Raw genomic sequence first — 24,371 nt, forward strand, 5'->3', positions numbered from 1 at the left:
CGAATCTAATCTGTTTATTGCAAGCTCGATGATCTCGTTACCACACTCGAGGAAAAGAGTGTGCCGTTCTTCGAAAGAGCGCATCGGCCCTGGGCGAAATCGTCGATGCAGGCTCATCTCCGGCTTGCCGGGGATCTGCGTGATCAACGAGTGAACTTCAGTCGACATGACCTCGTGAGCCTTCGCCGCGTCCTGATCCAATACGCTCTCGATTTGAGTCGCCTGCTGTTCGACTTTGAGCGGGATCCTGATAGTCTTTATGCGATTCGTATTGTGAGTGTCCATCTCGCAAGTCGATTCGGCAATTGCTGACACAGTCCGTCCTTTCGGTAGCAACATTCTCGCAAAAACATGATAGGTCTCGTGGTGCGTGAATCTTATTTTTGAATCTCTTATTTTCATCGTTGATTGCGATCACTGACGTCTCCCGCCTTTTCGTCCTAGCGCACAGGTGAACCAAGGATTGAAGGGAAAATTCGTGCGTTTCCTCCGTCTTTCTGATTTTCGAATGAGGGGTTTCAGCTCAGCTCGTCACAATGTATCTCGTTAGCGCACTCGATTCGATCTCAAGCCAGACCTCGTCGATTTGCGATGCTCTATGGACCATACTGTCATATCGATCACCGCGAGTTTCGATCGCCTCGAGTACGTCGACAACGGGGTTACAATCGGAACGAAGCTTCGTCAAATCCTCCGAAACCTTCATTCGCGATGGAGGACAGTTTGGGCCGGTCATGCTCCTTGGGATGCTCACCTGAAAACTGGGTTGCTCATCAACCAATGTTTGCTGAAGACAATCTCGTTAGGGACCCAGAAGCTCTCGCTCGAATACGTTGTAAGAGCTTTTTACATTCTCTTTTCCCTTTGTCGAAAGCTGACTTGTTTCCCTCGTAATGTCCTATAGGAAGAGATTAAGCGTGATATCGAAACCATCATCGTGAGCAGCGTTTTGCTTCGTCTGATTTTACTGTTCCTCGAGTTGACCCTCAATTTTCTTTCGACTCCAGAAAGAAACAAAGGTCGACGCCCCCCAGCTCGTACCCTCCATGAATCTAAACGTTCACGTCGCTGCATCACCCGGCGGCGCCTATCCCGCTCGACAAATCCTTCCCTCGATTAATTACCATCGTCAAAACGAATACTACCCACCCGTTTCATACAATACTGCCTCTTCCTCCCTCAGTGGCTATCACCCTCCTCCTCCCTCCTTCCTGCCCTATCAGCAAATGGCCCCCAACCAGCACGGCTTCAACCCGAACGTTGCTTCTTTCGTTCCTGGACAAGGACAACTTCCCGCGCTCAACCCCGAGAATCCGGTGTTCATTCCGGGAAATCGAGCGGCTCCATCCCCATACGTCCTTGGATACCCTCCTCACGATCCTCAATATCCTCAACAACCTCCTTACTATCGTTGATGACAACGTTTTTGATGGTCTTGAAGCGAAAAACTTGAATCTTTTCTTTTCTCCTCCTTATTCTTCCTCTTCTCGTTTTATTCTCCCTCTCGCTCCTTTTCACTTTATCTAATAGACACTGCCACTGCAATCTGCTCCTCTAACTTGCTCAGCTGAATTGTGACCGAGAGAAAGGATTGCGAATCGTCTTGCGAAAGAATCAAGTTTACAGCTTTCTCTTCGTCACCTCTCACCGCGACTAACGAAACATATTCCTCTGCGCGATCCACTTCACTCTTATAAGCAAGACACTGCAGTCTCCCACAAACAAGCTTTCTTTCGTCATCGTCGATCTTGATCTTCGAAAGCTTCCCCTTCTCTCTCTCGCCTCTCACTACGTCTCTCGACCCACACGATGCATCTACTCCCGCTCCTTCCCTTGCTACCCCTCGCCTTCGCCTCTCCACTCCAACAAATCCCTTTCCTCTCCTCCTCCCCCACCTCGTACTCATCCCACTCTTCCTCGAATGATTCCCGCACGCTCGTCCCCTTGTCACTAGGAGTCATGTCCCGATGTCCCGATGCCGAAATCTGCGAAACCCTTATCGATCGAGTCCTTGATACGCACACCTCGAGGACGGGGAGAGAGGTCGTTGGAGATCTCGTTCAACTCAAACTGATCTATCTCGCGAAGTGAGTCCAGCGCTACTCCTCTGCTGACGAGACAGAGAGGAAGCTGATCGATTGGTTGGAGACGGAACAGGGAGAACGCAACGAATGGAGATGCGACGTATGGAGGTTTGAGTTGTTTACATGGACCTTTGGAATGTTCTGCGAACGTACAACAACTATGTGCGGCTTCTCACTGGAAGGTTACCCCCTCCCTCCTGGAAGAAGAGTTCGAGGCGATGAATGCGGAAAAAGGTCGAGGGGTTTGGAAAGATTGGTGGAATTTCGTACAGTGTATGAATTGGGGCAAGCGGGAAGACGTAGGGAAAGAATCGACGGCAAAATCTTGTGCGAAAGTCGTTGGGAGAGGTCAGTTTTCCATTCTATCCCATTTTCCTTCCCAGGTTTCTCTCGTTTTCGGTGAGCTGATTGAAGTGGTGGGGGTATAGAATGGACTAAAGAGCTAGAAGAATGTTCTGTCGATTCACCGGACTCGGAAGGAGCCAAACTATTCAAGAAAAGCGTCGAATTATCGAGGAAATTGAGGATTGAGAAAAGTTGTTCGATCTTACTCGGCTCAAGGAAGATCTGGTACGCTTCCCTCTATCTCTCTCACACGCGCGTGTATCGTTAGCGTGTGCTGATGCTTGAGTGATGCGGTCGTAGTGTACACGATGGAACGTGGAAAGAATGTGAGAATGGACATGAAGTAGGAGATTTCGTGCAACAGATTCAGAAGGAGTATGCGAGATTGAATTCACACGCTAAAGTAGGGTCACTTGATCACGAGGAGGAGGAGCAGGGGGACTGGTTGTTCGTCTAGGGGTCTGTTGAGCGAGTTCGTTTTCTTGTGAATAGCGTTTTCGTTTTCTTGTTGAGTATTTTTACCCGTTCGTTTCACTTGCACAGCTTTCTCTTCGCTTGTAGCCTTTGCTTTCACTCTTCACTGTACATGCATTCACGACATGTTTGTCGATTTACACGAAACAAACTTTTCTGCATTGACCATCGAATCGAATCGAGAGCAAACAGCAACAGCTGCACAGGGATATTAAGTACAGGAACAACAGCTTGTACAACCAACAGCATACACCAACAAACCCGGAACCCTGACTCGATTATGATTTCTGAGCGTAATTACTCGGGAAGATTCCTCGTCTTCCTTCCAATTCACCTTTCCACCAATCATCGCTCACTATACCTCGGACCACCCTCTTAGTCATCAGCTCCTTTCAACTACTAGCGACAGAGTCGTAGAGAGATTTGGACTCACCAACCTCGATTAACCTGATCCTGTCTCCCTCTCGGAACGATAAATCGTCCGGATCTGTCGATTTGTAATCATACAATGCCGTACACCATTGCCCCTCTTCCTCTCTCTGCTGCACCGGCGGGGGCGTCGGGATCGTTGCTGTTCTTACAGTCGAGAAATTCGAATTCGAAGTTGGGAGCGGTCCTCTCCTCGGAAAGGATGAAAGGTTCTCGATCTCTTCACTTGTCGGACCGCTCGAATCGAATAGATGGGATAAATGAGGTCGAGTCGAGAAGTATTCGTCGAGTAAAGAAAAGAAAGCTTGTTTCTCCTCCTTCGAGAGATTCGTGAACACCCCCCCTTTCCCTGCCGTTCCTCCTCCGTTTGAGGTTGTTGTTGAGCGAGAGGCTGGAGCCGGAGGTGGGAGATTACTTCCTCTTGAAGGAGGAGGAGGAGGAGGAGCCGAAGAGGAGGAACTAGGTTCAGAGGAGTCGAGTTGTCCTTGAGATCCGGCACGTTGTCGAGTTTGCCATTGATTATCTACTTTCGCGAAACCGGCGTTGACGTGGGTACGCCCTTTCTCAGCGTAGGCCTTAGCTATCAACGAGAGAGAGGCGGTTAATGATGACGAAGTTCGGGAAGAGGGGAAAGAGGAGATGGAGAGGAACCTTGGGAGAATGCACCGCCGCTGAAAAGTTGAAAGTGGTCAGTACGAGCTAGGGTGTAGATAGAGTGCAGACTGACAACTTGTCCATTGCGAGTGAGTGAGAGGTAGAGACGAGAGCCAAGAAGCAGATCGACTCTCTCTCTTTCGGCTTCTCACCATTCACAGCGACGATGCAATCCGCTACACCACGCCTCTTACGCCTCCGAACAGTCCGACTATACTCCCAGCAATCATCTCACCCATATCTCTCCCGCTCAAACCTCAACCCTTCATCATCTCCTTCCTCCTCTTCCTCTCCTCACGTCGGTCCCTTCCCTCTCCCCTCCTCCTCCGATGACCTAGATCGTTCCTACCGAATCTCCCAACAAGCCCGCACGTGGTCCCAACTAAAACCTCCCGAAAAAGTCTTCGAAGCAACTAGACAAACTTCATCTTTCTTCGTCGTCGTCTTTGGGGCGGGACTCGCGGGTCTCGTCTTTTGGGCAGTGGGGAGTGAGTTGTTTAGTGAGAATTCACCGACGAGGATTTTCGAGGATATTACGGAACGCTTAGAGACCGATGAATCGGTTCGTTCCTCTCTTCCTCTGCCTTCTTTCGCTCTCGGAAACTGACTCTCTCTCAAGTTGCTGTATACGTACAGTTGAATTCGATCCTCCTCCCCCCACTCTCTTTCCATGGTTCCCACTCCTCAGACCGTCTCCGCCGAAATCGTAGGATCCAACATTCCCTCACAACCTCCCCTCAAACGGGACTCGAAACCCTCTTCATCCGCTTCACTGTCGAGGGAAGAGATCCGGAAAGGGAGAAGAGGGAGAGGGAAGAGAGTTGGATCGAATGGGGGAAGAGATGGATTGGTCCGATTGTGTGGGAGGACTCGAAGCATCCGGAGAAGTATCAAGCTAGTTTGACGGCGAGTGAGAGGGAAGCAGAGGAGAAACGTGAATTTGAGAAGAGGGAGAAGGAGGAGGGGAAAGGGTTCTGGAGAAATGCGTTTGGAGGAATAACGAATGCATTCTCGTTAGGAGGAGGATCGGCGGCCAGCGCAACGACAGAGGGCGGTGGTGGGTTGTTCAAGAGATTGAGGAAACCTAAATTGGGGGAATATTCAACGGGAGAGGTCGTTGCGGAATTACAAAAAGTCGGTTTTCCCATTTTTTTGTCTCCTCGCCTCTTTGCGAACTACACGGTAGTCGAGACTGACGGAGACATGAATGGATTGCGACTGTAGGATCCACAAACGAATCAATTCGTTTATAAACAATTATTCGTCGCTTTTCCAGGTTCGTCCTCCCCTCCCATCTCTTCCCAGCTTCCCGTATTAACTCTCGTCGAACGTTAATCCGGGTAGATACGTCAACTCCATCATATTATCGTCTAGATATCCCAACAGACGTGGTTGTACCGCCTCCAGAAGGAGGCGAACAGCAACAAGGAGGATTGAACAGACTGAGGGTGTGGCAGAGGAGTAGGACGGTCGTACAATGAGAGAGGTAGGGGTGAGGGAGGGAGTGTAGATAGGTCTCGCTTGGTGATGGTAATGGAAGTACGTCGACGTTGTTTGGAAGTGAAGCGAAGGCGAAAGAACTTAAAAGTGAAATCAAGGAGAGTGAATCACGCGGGTTCGCTAGCGTCGTCAGCGGTGACAAGGGTACTGTCATACGTTGTCTCCTCTCGTAGACTGTCACATTCTCGCGAGGAGGCACGGCCTTGTAGCGACGTTGCTCCAAAGAAAGAGCGAAAGCACGAATTTCGCTTTCACGCTTTTTTCCCCGCCTGATTTCGGTGCCTATTCGAGGACCCTGGCCAGAACGACTGTATCGTGCATTCCAAGACCGCAGAACTCGAAACCTCGTTGCGAAAACCCGAGGGAGAAGTTGATCGACCCCATCTCTCTCTTTCTCTCCCCACTCAGCACCTCATCCACTCTCAATGTCCTCCGATCTACCAGTACCCTCTACTTCGTCAACAGAACCAGCTCCCTCATTCAAGAAGAAGAAACGACCCGCCTCGAGTTCACTTCGATCAATCACCTCCTCCTCTAGCGTCTCTACTCCTGCAGCCTCCGGAACAATAGGTGAAGACAACGCAGAAGAAGGTACTGAGGATCAGACTAGGTAGGTTTCTCTTCTTCCTCTCGAGAGGAAGGGTGTCATCATTAAACACTTCCCTTCCCTCTCTCCCTCTCCTGCTCCCTTTGTATCGATCCAGTGAGACCCTCGAACAACTCCTCGCGATCCGTCGTCTCAAACGTACTACAGCAGGACTCGATCTCGAGCGTCTCAACGCAGGAGAAAAGAAGAAACGAACGAAACTCTCTAGTGCTGCTGGTGGTGGTGGTGGTGAAGGTGGAGATCAGAGTGAGGGAGGAGGAGAGGGAAAGAGATTGGAGAATGGGATGATTGAGGGTACTAATGGAGGATTGGGGGGAAAGGATCGATTTCGGGATGACGGGTAAGCTCTCTCCCTCCCTTCTCCTTCCTCTTGCGCACGGGAATAGGTGCTGATGCGGGAGGAAACGTCTTGGTACGATGGGATTACAGGGATGGATCTGAATCGAAGAGGAAGATTGTTAAATCTGATAATTTCACTGGACAAACTAATACCGTAGACGTTGATAAACACATGTACGTCCTGTCCCCCCCTCTCTCTCCATTTCCTTCTTCCCAGCCAGTCACTCACATCTCGTGTATTGTTTGTAGGATGGCGTACATTGAAGCTGAACTCGCCAAAAAACGTGGACAAGATACCTCTTCAACTCCTGCTTCACAGAAACCCTATGACCCTCGAGATGAACTGTACAAAGTAGCAGAGAAATACAAGTTCAAAGATGTCGAGGAGAAACTGAAAGGAAAGCTAGAGAAGGAAGAGGAGGAAGGGAATGTTACGTTGAGTACTGGAATGTTGATGGGAATTCCTGAAGTCGATCTCGGAATCGAGTCAGTCTCTCTCTCTCTCTCCTTCTTTCTCGATGACTGGACGTGAGGACTGATCAGTGGGTGCATGAGAATAGTGCGAAATTGAAGAATATCGAACAAACTGAAAAAGCGAAAAGAAGTTTATTCGAATCCCAATTGGAACAAGCTCGTAAAGCCGAATTGGAAAGAGAAGAATTTGCAGTTGAACGCTGTACGTTGTCCCCTCTCCCTTCTCCCTCTCTCCTTCTGTCACTCTCAGGAGAACGAAACCTGACTGCGAGAGAGTGATCGCTAGTTTATCGTCATCAACGTCCTACGGAATCCGATTCCGATGCCCTCTCGAAAGCTCGCGCAGCCGTAACAGATGGTGGAGCAATGTCAGAAGCGGAACATGAAGAAGAATTGAGGAAAACGAGGATTACGGGAGGGGGCAGGAGGGAATTGGCGACGGATCAGATGGCGTTGGAGAGGTTTAAGAAGAGGCAGAGACAACAATGGGGGAAATAGTGCACACGAACACTGCAGGGTTTAGTGAATGTGTTGTAAGCAATTGGGAGGGTGAAATGCTTAGACCAGAAAGAAGTTGCAAAAGTTGAGACTAGTTTCGCGCGAACGAGTGAGTTTTCCGTTATGAAGGAAGTCTCAGTGAAGACTGATAAGCTTCAACCTCATACAGAAGCTACATAGAGTCGATTGCCTTCGCTCATATCTAAGGAAGTCAACCGTCGTTCGAAAGAAAGAGAATTCGAAACTTGCTGTGAAAAAAGCTCAGTTTCAACCACTCGGTCGTTACAAGCCCAGCTCTCCTTCTTCTTGTATGCACACCAGCGCAATTGCACAAGTCGGTCCCACTCAGTCGGGTTGCTGATGAGCTCAACTCTTCTTTTTCGATCAAACGTCGTCAGACCCGGAGCGGGTGAGAATCGAACAGGGGTCAAGATATTCCGGCGGAAACACCGGCGCGGATTGCGAAAGGCCTAGACCTCCTAAGTAGACCGATGGTGTGATTTTCGCTGACTTGATTTTTTTGTTCGCTTACCGATCCATCTCACTCGCTCTCGTCAGCATCACCTAACCTCTCCACCCTCGACTCCGTCACTCTCTCTTTTCTACTCTATTCTCTCACTACCTCCATCTCAGACTCGGCTCACTTTCAAATCGAATTCGTGCGATCACGCCTTACCAAGATGACCACTACACCTCCATCTCCCTCTTCTGCACCTTCCTTCGACCCCTCCCTTCTCGATGAATACAATGCCGAACTCTCCTCCGCATCCCCTAAAGAGATCCTCTCCTGGGCGATTGACCATCTCCCTCGTCTCCATCAAACGACCGCATTCGGTCTCACCGGACTCGCCGCAACCGACATGATCGCCTCGATCTCTAAACGTAGAAAGTTACCTCATCTCGTACCGGTCATTTTTGTCGATACGTTGTATCATTTCGAAGAGACGATTCAATTGAAGGAAAAAGTCGAGAAGAAGTATGGTTTGAATGTGATCGTTTATAGACCTCCGGGAGTTAGTACGACGGGAGAATTCGAGGAGAAATATGGAGAGAAATTGTGGGAAACGGATGAAGATACTTATGATTATCTAGTCAAAGTCAGTTTTCTCCTCCTTTTCTCTCTCTTTTCTCTTGACTGACGCTCTCTCCCTCTTCAGGTTGAACCCGCCCGAAGATCCTACGAAGAACTCAACGTCCTCTCCGTCATTACCGGACGACGACGTTCTCAAGGAGCCGATCGAGCGACTCTGCAACCTCTCGAGATCGATTCGACCGGTTTGATCAAAGTGAACCCTTTATGTCGATGGGGTTTCCAAGAAGTGAAAGATTACGTAGATATGGCTGGAGTACCTTACAATGAGTTGTTGGATCGGGGTTACAAGAGTATTGGGGATTGGCATTCGACCGTTTTACCGAAGGAAGGAGAGGGGGAAAGGAGTGGAAGATGGGCTAGTAACAAGGGAAAGTCGGAGTGCGGACTCGTGAGTACTCATTCCTACTAATCTCGAGATGGAGATCAATAACTGATGAGAGTGGGTGGGTTGAGCAGCACAAGGATTATTTCTTGATGAAGAAACAATTCGAAAAGAAACAACGAGAACAAGAACGAATCGAAAACGATAAACTACGAGGGGATGAAGAAGTTGGCGAAACCTCGGTTGATCTTGGAGGAGAGGCAGTCTCGACGAAAGATTTGGGAGCTTCCTTCAGCGACCTAAAACTTGGAGCTTAAATCCTCCCTTGCAGACACTCCGTCTCTCTAGACTTCCGCTCGTTCTCACTCATGATAGACTTATTACACCCATATACCTTTTAGTCTTTTTCCGTTGTCGTCGTCGTTGTTTTTATCATATTCTCAAAACCTTTCGTTTTTCAGTTTCTCTCTCTCTCACACCAAAAGTACCTATTATCCCTCTTGTTGGAAATTCATAGTCTCGTTCTCGTTCTCTCTCGTCTAGCTAGCTACTCTGAGAGGAAACCGGGGTGAGTGCTGGCTAGCGAAACGGTTCAAGTTTGTGAATTTCTCTCGTCTGCTCGTGGCGGAACAGAACGTCCTGCGCATGCGAGAGAGAGGTTTCGATGGTGTCCATGTACTGTACAGCAAGACAGGAACAGAACTTTCACTGACCGTAGATACTGTACAGCGAACCACATTCAATCGACCGTGGCTGTCGCGAGTCGGTTTTCGACCCGCCTTTTGTCTCTCGAAAAGCTCGACAAAGGCGGACCGCCTGGGCCCGAAGGCTCGATCCGAAACAGTTGTGATACGATGGAGCTGGTTGCGAGAGTGGTACTGTGTGAGGTGAGCATAAGCGATACAACAAACAAAGATAGGAAAAATCTTCTCCCGTTCCTCCCAGACTCGCTGCTCAATCCGTATTCTCCCAGGTAGTTTGCCTTTTCGGTCGATCTCCTCCTTCTCTCCTTCTCCCTCCATCACGGTCTCCTCTCCCTCGAGGACTATACTCCCCTCGATCGAACGACCTACTTCTTCCTTCACGATCGTAACTCCGTCCTTGCGATGGTCTCGGAGCCCTTTCTGCGCGTTCCTCCCGGAATGGAGGTCTCCTCGATCGAGTACCATCCCTGTCTGATCGGCCGGAGTCGTTCCTGTCGAATCGTCGTTGTCGGGATTCGTAAATCGCTCGTTCTTCCTTCATACTGTCCCCTTCTCGTTCTTTCCACCAACCCATCCTCCTCTCCTTTCGCCCGACTTTCCTGTCTTCCATCTCAGACTCGTCTACTAGCTCGTCTCCTGTCGGTTTTTCTCCCGCTGCTAACCTTTCGATTTCCTCCTGCGAAAGAGTTCTCGGTTGCTGTTCCTGGACGACGACCTCTTCCCCATTTCTCTCCCTCGCTCTCATCTGTAACCCTTCTCTCCTGAGCTCCATCTCTCCTTTATCTTTCCCACTCACTCCCTCCGCCTTCTCTCTCTTCGTAACCCATTCCTCGACTCTCCCTTTCCATTCCCCAAGTCCCCTCCTCACCTCCTCTTCGTTCTCTCCCAACCCAATCTCCTTCCCTTTCAATACCCTCTCCAAAGCTCGGAGTACTGCTTGTCCGTAACGCAATTGCCATTTCAGATCCCTTTTCTCCCGAATCCTTTCAATCACCTGTTCTTTTCTCGTTAATCCAGTCTTCTTCGGTGAGTACAGCGTCGTCGACGAGGGAGGGAATGCTTGAGGACCGAAGAGGGGAACGAAAGGACCTCCACCGAGAGTCGAAGGAGAAGAGAGCGATTTGAGGGAAGACCAGATCTTCGTTTTATCTCGGGTGTTTATAGCGGTGAGGAGGAAGGAGGTCGTCGCTTTGAAGCTTGGTGGGAACGGAGCCTCGAAGGAAGGACTGGAGGAGGGAGTTGAAGAAGAGGGAGAAGAGGAAGGAAGGGAGAAGAATGAGTAGATTCGGCAGGATGATTCGTATTGACCGGAACGGAGGGCGGCGTCGAGAAGGGTTTCGAGGGTCTGGAGCCGGGGTTTCAGAGGCGAGGCAGAATCGGATTCGAGGAGGAGTCTCGTTAAGAGAGCTAAAGCAATCGAAAGATCAGTTTCTGCGAGTTCTGAAACACGTTAGCAGATTTGGACTTACCTTCAGCACTTTCGAGATCCCCTTGTTTACCCATCGCTTCCATCACAATCTCGGCATGTTCAATCTCGGTCTCATTCTGTCCCGAAGCGAAATACCTCTCTGGGTACTCGTTAACTTGTTCCCAAACTCCCTGTACCCATTCAAGTTTCTCCCACTTCATCAACAGATTCATTACGCATTTGAGCGCTCCTGCGTCAAAAGCAGGTGACGAGACCGGTTGAGGAACGGAGGGGGAGACAGGAGGTGCGAGGGAAGCGAGTTCTGAGGGCGGGACGAGACCGTGAATATCAGCAAGAATGTCGAGGATAGTCGATTGGAGGGAGAGGGACATGACGGATGAAGGAGGGAGGAGGAACAGTGAGAGGAAAGAGGTCGCGAGTTGGGGAGTTAGGGGATCTGAATCGGGGAGAGAAGTCGATTTGAGTAAAGGAGTGAAGATTGCAAGAGCACTGTCGAGAAGTACTTGGGTCGAGGGGAAAGAAGGAGGAGGTGTCGGCGAGTTTGCGATCTGAAGCGCAGTTCGAAGGGCGTTGAACGTGAGAGCGTATGTGACTGCGTTTCGAGTGACCGGTTCAGGTGACGATGGAGGGGGGATCGATTCAAAGGTAGTGAGGAGCTTGGAGAGGAGCGAAGCTGAAGTCGCAGGATCTTTCGAAAGAGAAAGGGCCGAGGAGAGGAAAGAAATGTATTGATTCGTCGGATGTACTGTCAATTCGTCGACCTCCTCTCCACTCTCTTGAGATTGTTGCTCTTCACTCTTCGATTGAGTCTTCTCCTGCACTGTCGATTGATAAACGGTCCATTGCTTGTAAACCGTTTCGACTTTTGTCTTGACGTCGTTCCCGATCATTTCCTTCGCTCCTTCTCCTTTCGCTACTCCTCTACTCTCCAACTTTCTCGCGATCTTTGCCGCTCCTCCTAAGAAAGTCCCGAAACTCCTCGAAGAAGGTTTAACTCCTCGTTTCTTCATATCCATCCAGACCTCGTACGCCCGTTTGATCGCTCCCGTTCCTTCTGCGTTGTTGCTTTGTAGTATCGAGTTCAACAAAACGTTCCATACGACGATTGTAGCGGCTCGAGGGGGAGAAGTATGAAGGAGAGTGAGCGCATCCGAAAAACGGGATTGTGACGTGAGTCGAACGAGTTGTGCAGTGAGCTGGTAGGAGTCGAGTGGACCATCGGTTTTGGTGTCTACCGCTTGCTTGTTCGTACGCTTTGAAGAGGGTCGAGGGAAGAGAAGTTTATTGATCGGTTTCTTGGGAGGTTTGGCGAGGGCGAGGGCGGTCGAGCTGATGGATCTGGTCTGTAGTGATCTGAGAGAGCTTCCGAGCCCTAAAGTGCGAAGCATGTGAGTGGTAGAGGACAGGAAAAGCGAGTTCATCTCTTTCTTCCTTTCTCTACACCTCGAATGAGCGAAGTCACTCAAGTCAACCTCGAAGCTATCGTACAACACAATCATGATCAACTACCGGCTGCGCAGGCTTTAAGCGACCTTTCGGGACCATTCTAACTCGCCCAAAATCCAAATCTCAAATTCGGTTTAGTGCACCGATCAAGTCTCGAGGGGCACGTACACCTGCTCTGGTGGTCTCCTTAGGTGTCCTACATCTGTCTCAAAAGCGCGAGGTCCTTGATCGAGCCGATTTCGCTTGGTCGTTGAATCTTTTCCTCCTCCTCTGCCTCATTCACTTCGCTCCGGCTTAACGACGCTCAGAAAGCCTCCTCCGATGTGCTAGAAAGCTTCTTGCTCCATTTGTGTGACCGGGTGGCCCTGCTAAAGCATGCAGAACGAGCAGGACCTTGTCGAATTCGAAAGCCAAAACGCGACAGCGCTCTTCGAGTAGCTTGCGTCGTGAAGGATGTATGGTACGACTGCAATGAAAGATGAAGAGGCGATGTACTGCGTAGGCGTTATCCAGCCGGTAGCTAGACTCATGGCGGTGATCGGCACAAGCTTTCGTTTGGAGTTTCTCTTTCCGCTACATAGCTCGGTATCGATAGGGCCAGTAAGCTTTGGGTATCTGCTACTCTCTTCTATGAGCTGACTTGGTATCTCACCTTCACCCATCAGCTCGCTTGGTCGAGGAAAAGTGAGCACGAATCGTTGATCTCGACTTTCCAAGTGGAACACGAGTACGAATCGCGTATATCCGCTTTTGGGCTAGAAACCGACTCCTCAGGGTCACTGACGCACTCGCGCTACGAGGAAAGGGGTTTTGTGTTGTTCGGGATTCTCGCAGATCGTGGACGAGTGATCGGAACGAGCTTGCTTCAGTCTTTTACATGGCTGTTTCAGCTCAGCGAAGACGTTTGACCGCGCAGACACAACTCCGACCTCCTTCTAGCCTTGCTCGTCCGTAGAAGCTCAGACTCAAGGCATGCTCTTGTAAGTAGACAGCGCTGCAAGCGGGAATGAGAGGAAAACTGGAATTCGACGAAGAAAGCGGCATATTCTTCTGAGACGGCGGACCGTCTGTCCACGGCGGGCGGATAGACCTTCCCGCGATTCCTGCCTGCCCGGCAAACGAAAGAGAAGCGGGAAACTCTTGACCTCGGTTGACACGTCAGATCGGAGTTTTCGACCTCAAAATGTCCGGCATTTCGAACGAGGTTTTGTACCCGAAACCCCGACCTTTCTCTTCTCTCTCTTCCTCTCACACTTCACTCTCTCACTCAACGACACATACATATCATGCCTCCCCGACCTCCTCGCAATGTCGTTTCGAACTTGATGAGTCGTCTTCACAAAACTCACTGTGGATGTCCGATCTGCTCTCCCGTCACCTCGCACTCTTCGTACGACATCTCTAACGCCCTCACGGCTCTACGTACCGGAGGTCGGTCGAAGGTGACTCAACGTGGATACGCTACACCAGTCGAAGGTGGAAGAGATGCTCGACCTTCACCGGTGGGAGATTACGCTTTCGAAGTTGCCGCATCTAACTTGCGTTACGGTGAAGGTGTTACTAGGGTGAGAGCCGTCGCATTCCCTCTCGAATCCGGAGTCCAAGCGGCTGATTCTCCTTCCCCACACGATCCTGACAGGAAGTTGGAATGGACTTTGCGAATCAGAAAGCTCGTAAAGTAGGTGTATTCACCGACAAGACCATCTCGAAACTACTCCCGATGAGAATGGCGATCGAATCGTTGGAAGAGAACGGAGTCGACTATGAAGTTTTCGATCGAACTCGCGTTGAACCAAACCAAGAATCGTAAGCTTGCATTCTTCTATACTCTCAGATCGAGGCGCTGACAAGGCGAGGGGCTTCCGCGAAAAACAGCTGGGAAGATGCTATTCAATTCGCTCGAACGAACGATTTCAGTCATTTCCTCGCAGTCGGAGGAGGATCCGTCATTGGTAAGTCGAACGTCTATCTTTTAACCTCTCTCTTGCATCTTCTCTTCTCGACCAGCGCCGCTTCCTCGTCGTCTTCAGCTCTCTCGCTTGGCACAACCCTTTTCGTTTTCCCCGGTTTCCGATTTCTGAAGCAGACACTGACCACCCGGCTCCGCCATTCGTTTTCTCGTACGAACAGATACCTGCAAGGTCGCCAACTTGTTCACGACCTACCCCGAAGCCGATTTGTTCGACTTCGTCAACGCTCCGGTTGGAAAAGGTTTGCCCATCGCGAAGACTTTGCGACCTCTCATTGCGGTCCCTACCACCGCTGGAACTGGCTCAGAGGTAAGCTAGCATACTCTGCTCGAACTGTTACCGTCTCCAGCGACTGATTCTCCCTCTGTGTTTATCTTTACCCTCTTCCCGCCAACCTTACATTTCTTCGCGACTCTCTCGACAACAGACAACCGGAACTGCTATCTTTGACGTTCCCGCCTTGAACGCCAAAACCGGTATTGCCAACCGTGCTATGCGACCTCTTTTGGGTATTGTCGACCCTTTGAACACCGACTCGTGTTCGCGAGAAGTTCACATCTCGTCCGGACTCGATGTATTGTTCCACGCTCTCGAGGTCAGTACTCAATCGCTTAGCATGGAAACTTCCGCAGAGCTCAGAGCTGATTTTGCCCTTACCTCCTCGAATGTCTAGTCGTACACTGCTATTCCTTACACCGAGCGAGTACCGCGTCCTCAAAACCCTTTGAACCGACCCGCCTACCAAGGTCGAAACCCTAGTCAGTCATCTCGTCGCTTCGAATCTCAGAGCTTCAACTGACTTGAAGCCCGAATAACAGTCTCGGACGTCTTCTCGGAATGGGCTTTGAGACAGGCTGTCGAGTTCTTGCCTCGCGTTGCCAAGGACGGTAGTGATCGCGAGGCGAAGAGCACTATGCTGTGAGTCGCTCTCAAAGGTTCTTTCTAGGTGTCGAGTACCGAGCTGATGCCTATGAACCTGTCATTAGTCTCGCATCAACTTTCGCTGGTATTGGTAAGAAACGAGATCCTCTTCTGAGCTTGTTCTGATAACTAACAAAGCTCGAGAGGCTTGTTTCTTTCCTATAGGTTTCGGTAACGCTGGGGTTCACTTGCCTCACGGTATCTCGTACCCGATCTCTGGCTTGAACAAGAAGAAAGGCCAGTACAAGCACGCCGGATACGACGTTGACCACCCTATCGTTCCTGTACGGTTTGACCTCTTATTCTCTCTGGAGACAGCTTGAACTGACAAGATCTCGTCCCGTACGTTCAGCACGGTATCTCGGTAGCGATGACTGGACCTGCAGTCTTCCAATTCACTGCGCCTTCATCTCCTTCTCGTCACCGAACTGTCGCCAACATCTTTGAAACGCTCGCTCCCGAACACCTCAGAGACAACGTCGACATCAATCGTATTCCCGACAGCGATATCGGTCCTCTCCTTCACGATCGAATCGCTCGATTCCTCGTCTCGCTCGATGTCCCGAGAGGATTGACCAAACTCGGATACAAAAACTCGGATGTCAACGAACTCGTCGAAGGTGCGCTTCCGCAAAGGCGTGTGTTGGATCTCGCTCCTGGATTCGGAGACAACGACGGCAAAGAGGAATTGGGAAGAATCATCGAGCAAGCGAGTGAGTACAGTTCTCTTTTTTCTCTCGGCTGCGTTTAGTCTCCTCGTGTGCTAACGTCGCGCAATCTCTCCCACAGTGAACTTCTAAGCGAGGTTGGCCTTGACGGTCCTGGTTTTCGGTTTTCTTACTCTTTGTCGTCTTTCTCTTCTCCGCTTTCTCTTCTGTACAGTTTGTGATGCAAAATCAGTGACTTCAGTTCATCCAAGCTCGCTATTGGAGGTCTCTCAAGTCAGAGAACAATCTCGGGAATGCTCGCATCGGATTAAAGACACATGAACGCTACATCCAACATTGGCCTCCGTTTAACCTTTTTCTTCTCTGCGACTGCCTCGACGAGTTCAGGAGTGATGACGACCATCTCTTCCCCTCCTCCTTCTTCGACGAGTCCTCCACTCCTCCATTGCGCCAATCCACTTTCGACGAGTGCCCATGCGACGTCTTCGACTTGTAGGTTGACCTTTTCGGCGAGGATCTCGAGTTCACTCGGTCCAAAATCGAATTCTCCTTCTTCGTCGACTCGTCCATCGACTTCTCCATCTCGAGTCAACCTCAGGGTGAACGCTTCGTATTGACCGAGAATCGCGACTCCTGCTCCTGAAGGTAATTCTCCGACCCATCCCTTCGCTTGTTTGATCTTGCGATGTCGTCTCGAAGGCGGTGATTGACTGCCATCTTCCGCTTCACCCGCTTCGAGTTCGAGAGCTCGAGCATGTTCGATCACGTCTTCGATGTAAGGTGGCTCAAGGTGATTCTCGAAGATGGAGCGGAAGTATCGCACGAGGACGGAAGTCCAATGCGATAGATAGCCGGCTTGTCCGAGATCAGAGAGAGGTCGTTCGGGAGTACCGGGAGTCGCAGATAATCGACGAGAGAGTTCGTAGCCTGTTGTCGTTCAACACTCGTTAGTCCGAGCTTGACCTCAGTAGACGTTCTGTAGACTCACTGAATTCGATCAAAAGAGTAGCCCAGCCTTTTTGTCGAAAAGGAGGGAAAACAACGATACACGCAAGGTTGTAATCATCGTACGAGACCTTCTCCTGAATTCCGAGAAGCGAAAACGAGTCAGCTCTTGCCTTGCCTTAACACAGGTCAAGAGGAAAGAGACGTACTTTCGAAAAGTATCCGAGTACCCATTCTTGTTTTCCCAAACTTTCCGTCAACAGGTAGAATGAAAAGCCTTCGACCTGTCGGACGACTCCCAGAGTCAGTCGTCTGGCCTCAGGCAGAGAAGTTCAATGCGGACTCACATCGAAGAACATGTATTTGTGCTCGATGAAGAGTTTCGCAAAAAGACAGAGATTTTGACAATAGAGCTGTATTTCGTTAAACGCTTTCAGCTAGCCTCAAGTACTGCTGAGATCGATCGACGACGTACCTTTGCTGTGGCTCCGTCCACTTCCCAGATCGAAGTAGCTCCTCGTTGATACACTCTTCTCCCTGGTGGTTGATCGACATTGCAGTCTTTCTGATAACAGTGACGACGAGATTTAGTCCGACGTCAATTCGAAGCGCGAGTGGGTCGACGTACCTGATGCGCTTTCCATCCTTGAAGATCCGCCATATACTTGAAACATCTCTCGCAAACCCACAACCTCCTCTCATCATCTTTTCCCACCCCTTCTCGTTCCTTCCTCTCCCTCTCTTCTTTCTCCTTCGCCTCTCGCTCTTTCCTCTTGATCTCGCGTTGTTGGCGTTGAGTGAGAACTTTCGGTTCGGATGGAGAAGCGGTGGCGGCGAGAGCTTGTCGTGCCAAAGCTCGTTGTGCTTTCACTGTTGTTCCTGCCGGTTTCGGGAGGAACCGACCTCCTTTCGTTCGTTTCGGTGACGATTTAGATGATCCGGATCCACTTGGAGAGGGTTGAACGGGAGCGATCTCGTTCGGGAGAGAATCACTTTGAGTAGCTGTGGCGCTCGGAGGGGTTGGATTGGGAGAAGATTCGCGGGAGAGGATTCGAGGGTCTTGCGCCATCATCGCCTGGAAGACTTGCTCTGTCGGTTCTCGTTTCGGAAGATTCGAATCGGAATCGGTTGTTGTCGAAGGCAAGACGGAAGGAGCGGGAGGAGGAGGGGGAATATCTCCTTCTTCTGCTTCCAAGTTCTCTAGTGGTAGGGGAGGAGAGGGAGGTGGAGGTGGAAAAGTCGAAAACGAAGCGATTCCTCCTCCGACGAGAGACGAAGCGATTGAATCGTCTGGTGCGGCGGAACCAGCCGAGTTCTTGCGACTTTTCCTGACTGTCTTGACCGGTCGTTTCCTTTCGGGCGGAGCCTTTTCATCGGAAGAACTTGCGAGGGAAGACAGGCTGTCGTTGTCATCGAGATTACTCGTTCCCGTCCCTTCTCGTCTGTCTCTGCTCGTCGTGGTCGCGCCCTTCCGCTCCTTCTTCTTCCCTGTAAGACTACTCGAGGCTCTCCTCGACCTGTCTCCTTCAGACTTTCGAGCTCCTGCCCCGTTTGAAGAACCTTTCCCTTTTTCGTCGTCTGTCCGATTCGAGCGAGATTCTTTGACGAGTTCGTCCCAGGGGTACGGCGCCGAGAATTGTGCTTGTATCTCGTACCCTGCGTAGACTACCGAGTGGATTTGGCGATTAGAAGCGGTATTCGAAGAAGTTGAAGAAGGAGGAAGCGGATTTGAGGTCTGTTTGAGCGCAAGTCGGCATCAGCAAAGTCTTGACAGCTCCACGATCATCTCAAACTCACATTAGGAGTGTCTAGCTCAGTCCGAGCCTTCTTGCGAGGTTGAAGCAACTCGTCCATCTAAATCTTTCGTTTTCAAGCCAAACCGTCGTCGAGGATCCGCGATGAATCGTCGCTGATGTCGAGGAGTACTATCTTGAGCCTGGTAAGCTGTTTCTGGGTCGTAAGAGGCGGATGACGATGAGAGAATCGAAGGAAAACACAACTTGACCAAAACTTTGCTGTTTGTTCCCGTCTCAACACTCTATCAGCTGCAGACTCGCCAGGGACAAGCTCGACTATTATAGATCATTCCTCACACGGACAATCATCGGCTCCAGCGCGTCTTCGTCAGTTCGATCCAATTCTCCGCGATATCAGTCAACTCCCGCTCAACGCCCCGAACCTCTGATCCGAACCTCCACAAGACCTCCATATCGTCAGCTGCACCGCGATGCCGGTTCCAGAGGCTTCAGCCGCTCTCCGTCAAAAAGGAAACGAAGCTTTCCGAGTCGCAGACTACGAACGAGCAGCTCAGCTCTACTCTGAAGCCTGTGATGCTGTGTCCGACATCGGCAATACCGAAGAGCACGACGACGAGATGAAGGATCACCTTGCGGCCATCTTGTCGAATCGGGCTGCGGCGAGAATAAACCTTTTCGAACTTGATTCGGGTACGTTCTCTTCCTTTCTCAGCCCTGCTACGACCGCTCCATTGGGACTGAGATGGAACAGATCTGCACAGCTTTACTTGACTCGGCGGCCGCTTTGAAACTAAAACCGGACTTCAGTAGAGCGAAAGCTCGAGAAGGAGAAGCATGGACTCGTCTTCATAACTTCGAAGAGGCAGAATCAGCTTGTGGGTCTTCTCCACTCGGACCTCCAACGCTGAGGCTATATACTGACTTTATCTATGCTCAGACCGTGCCGCAGAGAAGCTTGCTGAAGATGATCCGACCCGAATACGTTATCAAGCTGCAGCGACCTCGTCAAAGGAGCGTTCAGAAGCTCGCAAGAAAGAATCAGCACATCCTGCCTTGGTCGCCGCAGAAGAGTCGCTCGAGTTTGCGAAGAAGTACGACAAATACGTTCTCGACGGCGGCGAAGTCGACAATCTCGTTTCGGCAAACACGGCGATCTACGCTTGGACGATGATGGACAAGGCTTGGGAGGTACTCGATGAAAAGCTGAAGGTGCTAGAGAGCGGAGAGGTCGAAAGCGAGTCGCCGAGTCCTGTTCTTGACATCGCAGGTAAGCAAATTTTCCACTCTCCCCGGCGCATGTGCAGGGCCAGGCACTGACATGATATCACCTGCGTACACTAGATGCAATCATTACGGATGCGAGAGGCTTCCATCTTCCACCCGGAAAAGATCACGAACTGCCTCTGACGGAGAAACTCCGCTTACAACTCAGCTGGGACATTCGAGTGTTTGACCTCGCGGATCATCTCAAGAAAGACGCGGTACCTCGAGATGTCATCAACAGCTTTGATGAGAGAGTACAGAAGGAAGGATGGCAAAGGTTCGTTTGCGCTTCCTCTCTAGAACTAGCGATTCAGTTTATTGACGCTACCGTCGCTTTCGCAGGGTCAAATTGGTCCTTGCTCATCTGATTCGAGGATCTTTCGTGGCTGCCTTCATCAACGAGCTACAAGGTCGAACGGGTACGTTGAAATTCCCCCTTTCATTCGTCTTCTCGCTGGCGATGCTGATCTTCCCCCTTAATCTCCTAGTCGAGGCATGCTCTCAATTCAGGTTCGTGTTTGGTTTACTCCAAGAAGGTCGCGAGCGATGGAAGGACGTCTCAGACGAAGATCGAGGGAGCACTCTCCGGTTCACTTTCGAGCGCAAAGTCAAGATGCATCTCGTTGGTTCGTGTTCATCCTGCTCCTCCAGAGCATTCGTTGAGAGCTGATATCTCGCCGCTCGGTCGATTGTACGCCGGACAGAATCGCTCGTCGATGGGCATTACCGTGCAAAAACAGAGTCTGAACGCGACATGTTCTCGCTCGTCGAAGTCAAATCACTTGCCGAAGACATCATGGACGACTGTCACTCGCAAAAAGCTTCCGCAGATCCCGTCTCGACATTCGCTTTCCAGGTAAGTTCTGCTGCTATCCCGACTTCCACTCTATTCGGGTTTGAATGCTCATCCGCCCCTTCGCGATCAGGTTCAACCAATCGTCGCAGCAGGAAAAGCGTTCGCGTACACGTTGAGATATCAAGCGCAGCAAGAAGAGAACAGAATCGATTTTCCCGCGGGTTACTTCCTGCATCCAAAAATGATGAGAGCAACTGCTCGATTGTGTAAGTCTCACCCCGACTACACTATGAATTCCGTCCGGGGGTTGATGAAGGTCCTTTGTACAGACAATACCGCAGGAGAATTGCTGCCTGAAGACGATCCGGAAAAGGCTGTCAACCTTTTCAACGCTCTCGCTTTGTGAGTTCCCCGCGACTCTAACAGAACATACCGTCTTTGATACTGACTCGCCGCTGTTTTGACTTCCAGCGACCTACGAGCGGGCGGGTTGACAGTTCGAAGCTTGTTTCAACGGGCTGCGACTGCCGAAGCAGCGCTCGTCCCTCCCGAACGAATCTGTACGCTTTCTCGATCTTCTCTTTCGCTCGCAATATCTACTGATGCGCAATTCTCCGATAGTCTCAACTTCTTCTCGGCATTTCGACTCTCGGACGCTCGTTCGTTCAGCATGCGAAACAGCTCGATCCCAGCTCTCCTCGTCTCTTCCGTTCATTCCTGATTCTCTCTTCGACACTACGCTCAAACCAGTCGCGACAGTGTTCGAGAGTGAAGTACCCACGGGGAAAAGCTGGCGAGATTTGGTGGACGATGAGATTTTCAACTTCCTCGAAGGAGAGGTTCCATTGGTAGAATACGCTTCGCTGAGAAACTAGAAGAATGAGACCTTGATTTTGTTCTTCGACTTGCAAGATCTGCGAAGCCGAGGAGAGGCAATAGTCGGCGCAGAATCTGCAGCTTTTCGCGAGAGTTCGAACTTGCGCCTGGGAGAAGCGCGGGCAGCGCACTGATTTCTGCCGCTTGACAACTCGCATTCGAGACTGGAGTGAGCCACTCGCAGAGGAGGGGTCGAACACCGAGTCTATGGGAAAGTAAACATCCTTTTTTTCTGTTTCTCATTGAACACCTCGGCGAAAGAAGAGTTCAAACACCAGGACGCGACCAACAAACTACAAACACGGTGAGTAGCGGAAGAAAAGAGAGACAAGGGGTAGCTGAGTGAGTAAAAAATGAAAAGAACGACTAAGGTTTTGCTGCGAATTGTGTGGTAGGAAATGGTGGCGAAATGGAAAAGAGTGGCTGAGAGTGGTGAGGTGAGAGAACAAAAGAAGGACGTCGAGTATAAGGGGATTTGAGATCTACGAGTCTAGGGGTAACCGAACAGAGTGGGGAAGAGAGAGAGGGGAATAAGGTCGAGTAGTGATTTACTCGAAGTCGACACCGGAATCCGAGGGCACGTCGACGGGAGCGACTTGTCGTCGCTTGCGACCGTAAGCATCTCGGTACATACGGACGGCACCTTCATCGTCGACGTATCGGCATTGCTTGTAAGACTAGAGGGTGTAGGGTAAAACTTGTTTCAGTTCGAGCTCTCGAGTAGGTGCGTTCGCGAGACGGCGTTCGTGACGTGAGATATGCACGCGGTGGGTGACGGTATAGGCGTGCGGGGAAGCCGGGCAGGAAGGGGAGAAGGAAAACCGGGAAACTAACCTTCCAGAGGGAGACGAACATGTTCTCGTCGGTGTACGAGTAGTGAGGGCCGAGGAATTCCTTAAGGGCAGCGGTTGCTTTATACGCACGGTTATGAGGAATCTTGCTTGAGAGGTGGTGAGCGATGTCTGGGAAGCAACAGGGAAGCGTTAGAGGCGAGAAAAGAAAAGAAAAGCTGAATAATTCGATCAACTTACGAGTCTCGCAGATTCCGTGCTGCAGAGATCGAGAGACCAAGTTAGTAAGACGCCTAGTATTGCCATAGTACAGAAAAGGAACATACCATGAGCCAGGGACCGACAGGGCCGAGGAGGTTTCGGTCCATCGTGCAGAGAGCACCACGAACGAAGTTCCACTCGGTAGCATCGTAGTGAGGGAGCGAAGGGTCGGTGTGTTGAAGGTAGGTAATCATGACGAGCCAGTGGTTGACGGCGAGGTAGGGAATTCCGTAGTACTTGACAACTTCTCCGAAACCGCCCATCTTTTGACCGAACAAGGTGAGGAGGGTGAACATGCCAACGAGGAAAGCGTCCGAAACGAGGACGTCCGTGCGGTGACGAGCATCGAAGATGAGAGCCTTAGGGTCGAAGTCTAAATTCGAGCAAAGAGGGTCAGAAAATGACTGACTAGTTTTGGATGGAAGCTGCCGAGAACTCACGGTTAGTCCAGGCAGGGTACCAGAGTTGTCCAGAAGCGTTGCTGAAAAGGTAAGCGGGCCATCCGAAAAGCTAAGTTGAAACGGTAGAGTAAGTAAAGTTTGCAAAGTAGGGGAACAATGAGAGAACTCACTTGTTGAACGAGGAGCCATCCGAGACGGTAGATAGGAGCATCTTCAAGGAGCTCGTCGAGAACAATTCCGGGAGCAACTTCGACCTTCTTGGGGTTTTGGATCATTTTGCGTTGCGAGAGGGTTCGGGGAACAAAGACTTCATCTCGGGTCAAGTGTCCGGTAGCGGCGTGGTGCTTGGCGTGCGAAATACGCCACGAGTGGTAGGGTACGAGGACAAAGGAGTGGAGGAAGAGTCCGACGGTGTTGTTAAGGGTTTTCGAAGTCGAGAAAGCTTGGTGACCGCCTGATTTCGCGCGCAAATTGTCAGTGATTGTCGGAGCGAGTGATGAACGGTATATACTCACATTCGTGACCAAGAATCCAGATACCGGTCATGACCCAACCTTGAACAGTCCAGTACGCTGCCCACGAAGCCCACTTGGCGGCGAATCCAGCCCATCCAGTGAGGACGTCTCCCTTGGAACCGAAAGCGGGGTCAATGAAGGAAGCGGCGTATCCGAGAGCGGCGACAAGGGCGAAATCTCGGAAGACATAGAAGAATCCGTCGACAGCTGATCGCTCGAAGCATTCAGCGGGAATAGCTCCTAGGACCTCCTTGATGGTGAAGTTGGGGACCTCGAAGGCAGGGTACGACTTTTCGAGGTGGTTGACCGGCGACGTGTCTTCATCGGAAGAAGTCGAGAGGACGTCGCTGTCTCGTCGTTCCTTCTTCTTTGCCGATTCGTTCGAAGCCGCGTTGCGTTGTCGGAGAGTAGTGGCCATATTTGCTCAACTGAATGGGAAATAAAGGCGTCGGGAGGGAGTAGTGGCTGAAGCGACTATAGATTGGGGGAAAAGGAGGGGGGGAGGAAGTCGTAGGGAGGAGGGGAGATTGGCTGTTCAATTAAAGACGGTAAATCTCGTGTATGAGCGCGATTGAATAGCTGTACGATAACTTACAGAGAGAAGGGTGTCGGTGGGAGGAGGAGGAAGCAAGGTGGAAAGGTTCAAGAGATTCTCGACTTTGAAAAGGAAAAATTTCACCCCAGGAAATGGGACGGGTCCAATCGCAGGGACGCGAACGTTTTTCACCGCCCGACTGAATGTATGCACCGTATGCCTGTAAAATTACTCATTGACAAGGCTCTCTTTTGCCACCATCACACTTCTTCAC

General features: G+C 50.8%; 11 protein-coding genes across 11 annotated transcripts; 7 read left to right on the top strand and 4 right to left on the bottom strand.

Annotated features, from left to right (window-relative positions):
- Positions 1-598: 598 nt before the first annotated feature.
- JCM6883_005877 (uncharacterized protein) lies at positions 599-1,415 on the top strand (the record flags this gene model as incomplete). The annotated part of the gene is made up of 3 exons (XM_076634869.1): positions 599-835; positions 905-937; positions 1,008-1,415. The coding sequence occupies 3 exons, from the start codon at positions 599-601 to the stop codon at positions 1,413-1,415; spliced, it is 678 nt and encodes a 225-aa protein (XP_076485137.1).
- A 394-nt stretch (positions 1,416-1,809) lies between these two features.
- On the top strand, positions 1,810-2,886 carry JCM6883_005878 (uncharacterized protein; the record flags this gene model as incomplete). Its single annotated transcript, XM_076634870.1, has 4 exons — positions 1,810-2,087; positions 2,158-2,432; positions 2,513-2,654; positions 2,730-2,886. The coding sequence occupies 4 exons, from the start codon at positions 1,810-1,812 to the stop codon at positions 2,884-2,886; spliced, it is 852 nt and encodes a 283-aa protein (XP_076485138.1).
- A 295-nt stretch (positions 2,887-3,181) lies between these two features.
- Positions 3,182-4,070, bottom strand: JCM6883_005879 (SH3 domain-containing protein; the record flags this gene model as incomplete). Its single annotated transcript, XM_076634871.1, has 4 exons — positions 3,182-3,258; positions 3,337-3,912; positions 3,984-4,003; positions 4,060-4,070. 4 exons carry the CDS (start codon positions 4,068-4,070, stop codon positions 3,182-3,184), a joined length of 684 nt encoding a protein of 227 aa, XP_076485139.1.
- Positions 4,071-4,152: 82 nt separating this feature from the next.
- Positions 4,153-5,467, top strand: JCM6883_005880 (uncharacterized protein; the record flags this gene model as incomplete). Its single annotated transcript, XM_076634872.1, has 4 exons — positions 4,153-4,548; positions 4,623-5,120; positions 5,211-5,262; positions 5,331-5,467. 4 exons carry the CDS (start codon positions 4,153-4,155, stop codon positions 5,465-5,467), a joined length of 1,083 nt encoding a protein of 360 aa, XP_076485140.1.
- A 444-nt stretch (positions 5,468-5,911) lies between these two features.
- JCM6883_005881 (telomere length and silencing 1 family protein) lies at positions 5,912-7,404 on the top strand (the record flags this gene model as incomplete). The annotated part of the gene is made up of 6 exons (XM_076634873.1): positions 5,912-6,096; positions 6,191-6,433; positions 6,523-6,606; positions 6,682-6,918; positions 6,993-7,108; positions 7,193-7,404. The coding sequence occupies 6 exons, from the start codon at positions 5,912-5,914 to the stop codon at positions 7,402-7,404; spliced, it is 1,077 nt and encodes a 358-aa protein (XP_076485141.1).
- A 680-nt stretch (positions 7,405-8,084) lies between these two features.
- On the top strand, positions 8,085-9,136 carry MET16 (phosphoadenylyl-sulfate reductase (thioredoxin); the record flags this gene model as incomplete). Its single annotated transcript, XM_076634874.1, has 3 exons — positions 8,085-8,501; positions 8,562-8,885; positions 8,954-9,136. The coding sequence occupies 3 exons, from the start codon at positions 8,085-8,087 to the stop codon at positions 9,134-9,136; spliced, it is 924 nt and encodes a 307-aa protein (XP_076485142.1).
- Positions 9,137-9,773: 637 nt separating this feature from the next.
- Positions 9,774-12,340, bottom strand: JCM6883_005883 (uncharacterized protein; the record flags this gene model as incomplete). The annotated part of the gene is made up of 2 exons (XM_076634875.1): positions 9,774-10,930; positions 10,993-12,340. 2 exons carry the CDS (start codon positions 12,338-12,340, stop codon positions 9,774-9,776), a joined length of 2,505 nt encoding a protein of 834 aa, XP_076485143.1.
- A 1,344-nt stretch (positions 12,341-13,684) lies between these two features.
- Positions 13,685-16,089, top strand: JCM6883_005884 (hydroxyacid-oxoacid transhydrogenase; the record flags this gene model as incomplete). The annotated part of the gene is made up of 11 exons (XM_076634876.1): positions 13,685-13,963; positions 14,038-14,204; positions 14,274-14,350; positions 14,529-14,677; positions 14,796-14,963; positions 15,042-15,126; positions 15,187-15,286; positions 15,355-15,380; positions 15,455-15,573; positions 15,642-16,002; positions 16,079-16,089. The coding sequence occupies 11 exons, from the start codon at positions 13,685-13,687 to the stop codon at positions 16,087-16,089; spliced, it is 1,542 nt and encodes a 513-aa protein (XP_076485144.1).
- Positions 16,090-16,264: 175 nt separating this feature from the next.
- JCM6883_005885 (uncharacterized protein) lies at positions 16,265-18,756 on the bottom strand (the record flags this gene model as incomplete). The annotated part of the gene is made up of 7 exons (XM_076634877.1): positions 16,265-16,884; positions 16,946-17,039; positions 17,112-17,186; positions 17,250-17,315; positions 17,378-17,467; positions 17,531-18,637; positions 18,700-18,756. The coding sequence occupies 7 exons, from the start codon at positions 18,754-18,756 to the stop codon at positions 16,265-16,267; spliced, it is 2,109 nt and encodes a 702-aa protein (XP_076485145.1).
- Positions 18,757-19,129: 373 nt separating this feature from the next.
- JCM6883_005886 (uncharacterized protein) lies at positions 19,130-21,593 on the top strand (the record flags this gene model as incomplete). Its single annotated transcript, XM_076634878.1, has 11 exons — positions 19,130-19,349; positions 19,421-19,534; positions 19,597-19,926; positions 20,001-20,199; positions 20,265-20,341; positions 20,411-20,548; positions 20,627-20,778; positions 20,849-20,984; positions 21,048-21,120; positions 21,190-21,278; positions 21,340-21,593. 11 exons carry the CDS (start codon positions 19,130-19,132, stop codon positions 21,591-21,593), a joined length of 1,782 nt encoding a protein of 593 aa, XP_076485146.1.
- A 549-nt stretch (positions 21,594-22,142) lies between these two features.
- On the bottom strand, positions 22,143-23,980 carry JCM6883_005887 (uncharacterized protein; the record flags this gene model as incomplete). The annotated part of the gene is made up of 7 exons (XM_076634879.1): positions 22,143-22,271; positions 22,429-22,556; positions 22,626-22,644; positions 22,712-23,019; positions 23,087-23,156; positions 23,218-23,501; positions 23,563-23,980. The coding sequence occupies 7 exons, from the start codon at positions 23,978-23,980 to the stop codon at positions 22,143-22,145; spliced, it is 1,356 nt and encodes a 451-aa protein (XP_076485147.1).
- Positions 23,981-24,371: the final 391 nt, after the last annotated feature.

Source organism: Sporobolomyces salmoneus, assembly GCF_050403485.1.
Source record: "Sporobolomyces salmoneus JCM6883 DNA, S_salmoneus_JCM6883_v1_ctg74, whole genome shotgun sequence".
Taxonomy (NCBI): Eukaryota; Fungi; Basidiomycota; class Microbotryomycetes; order Sporidiobolales; family Sporidiobolaceae; genus Sporobolomyces; species Sporobolomyces salmoneus.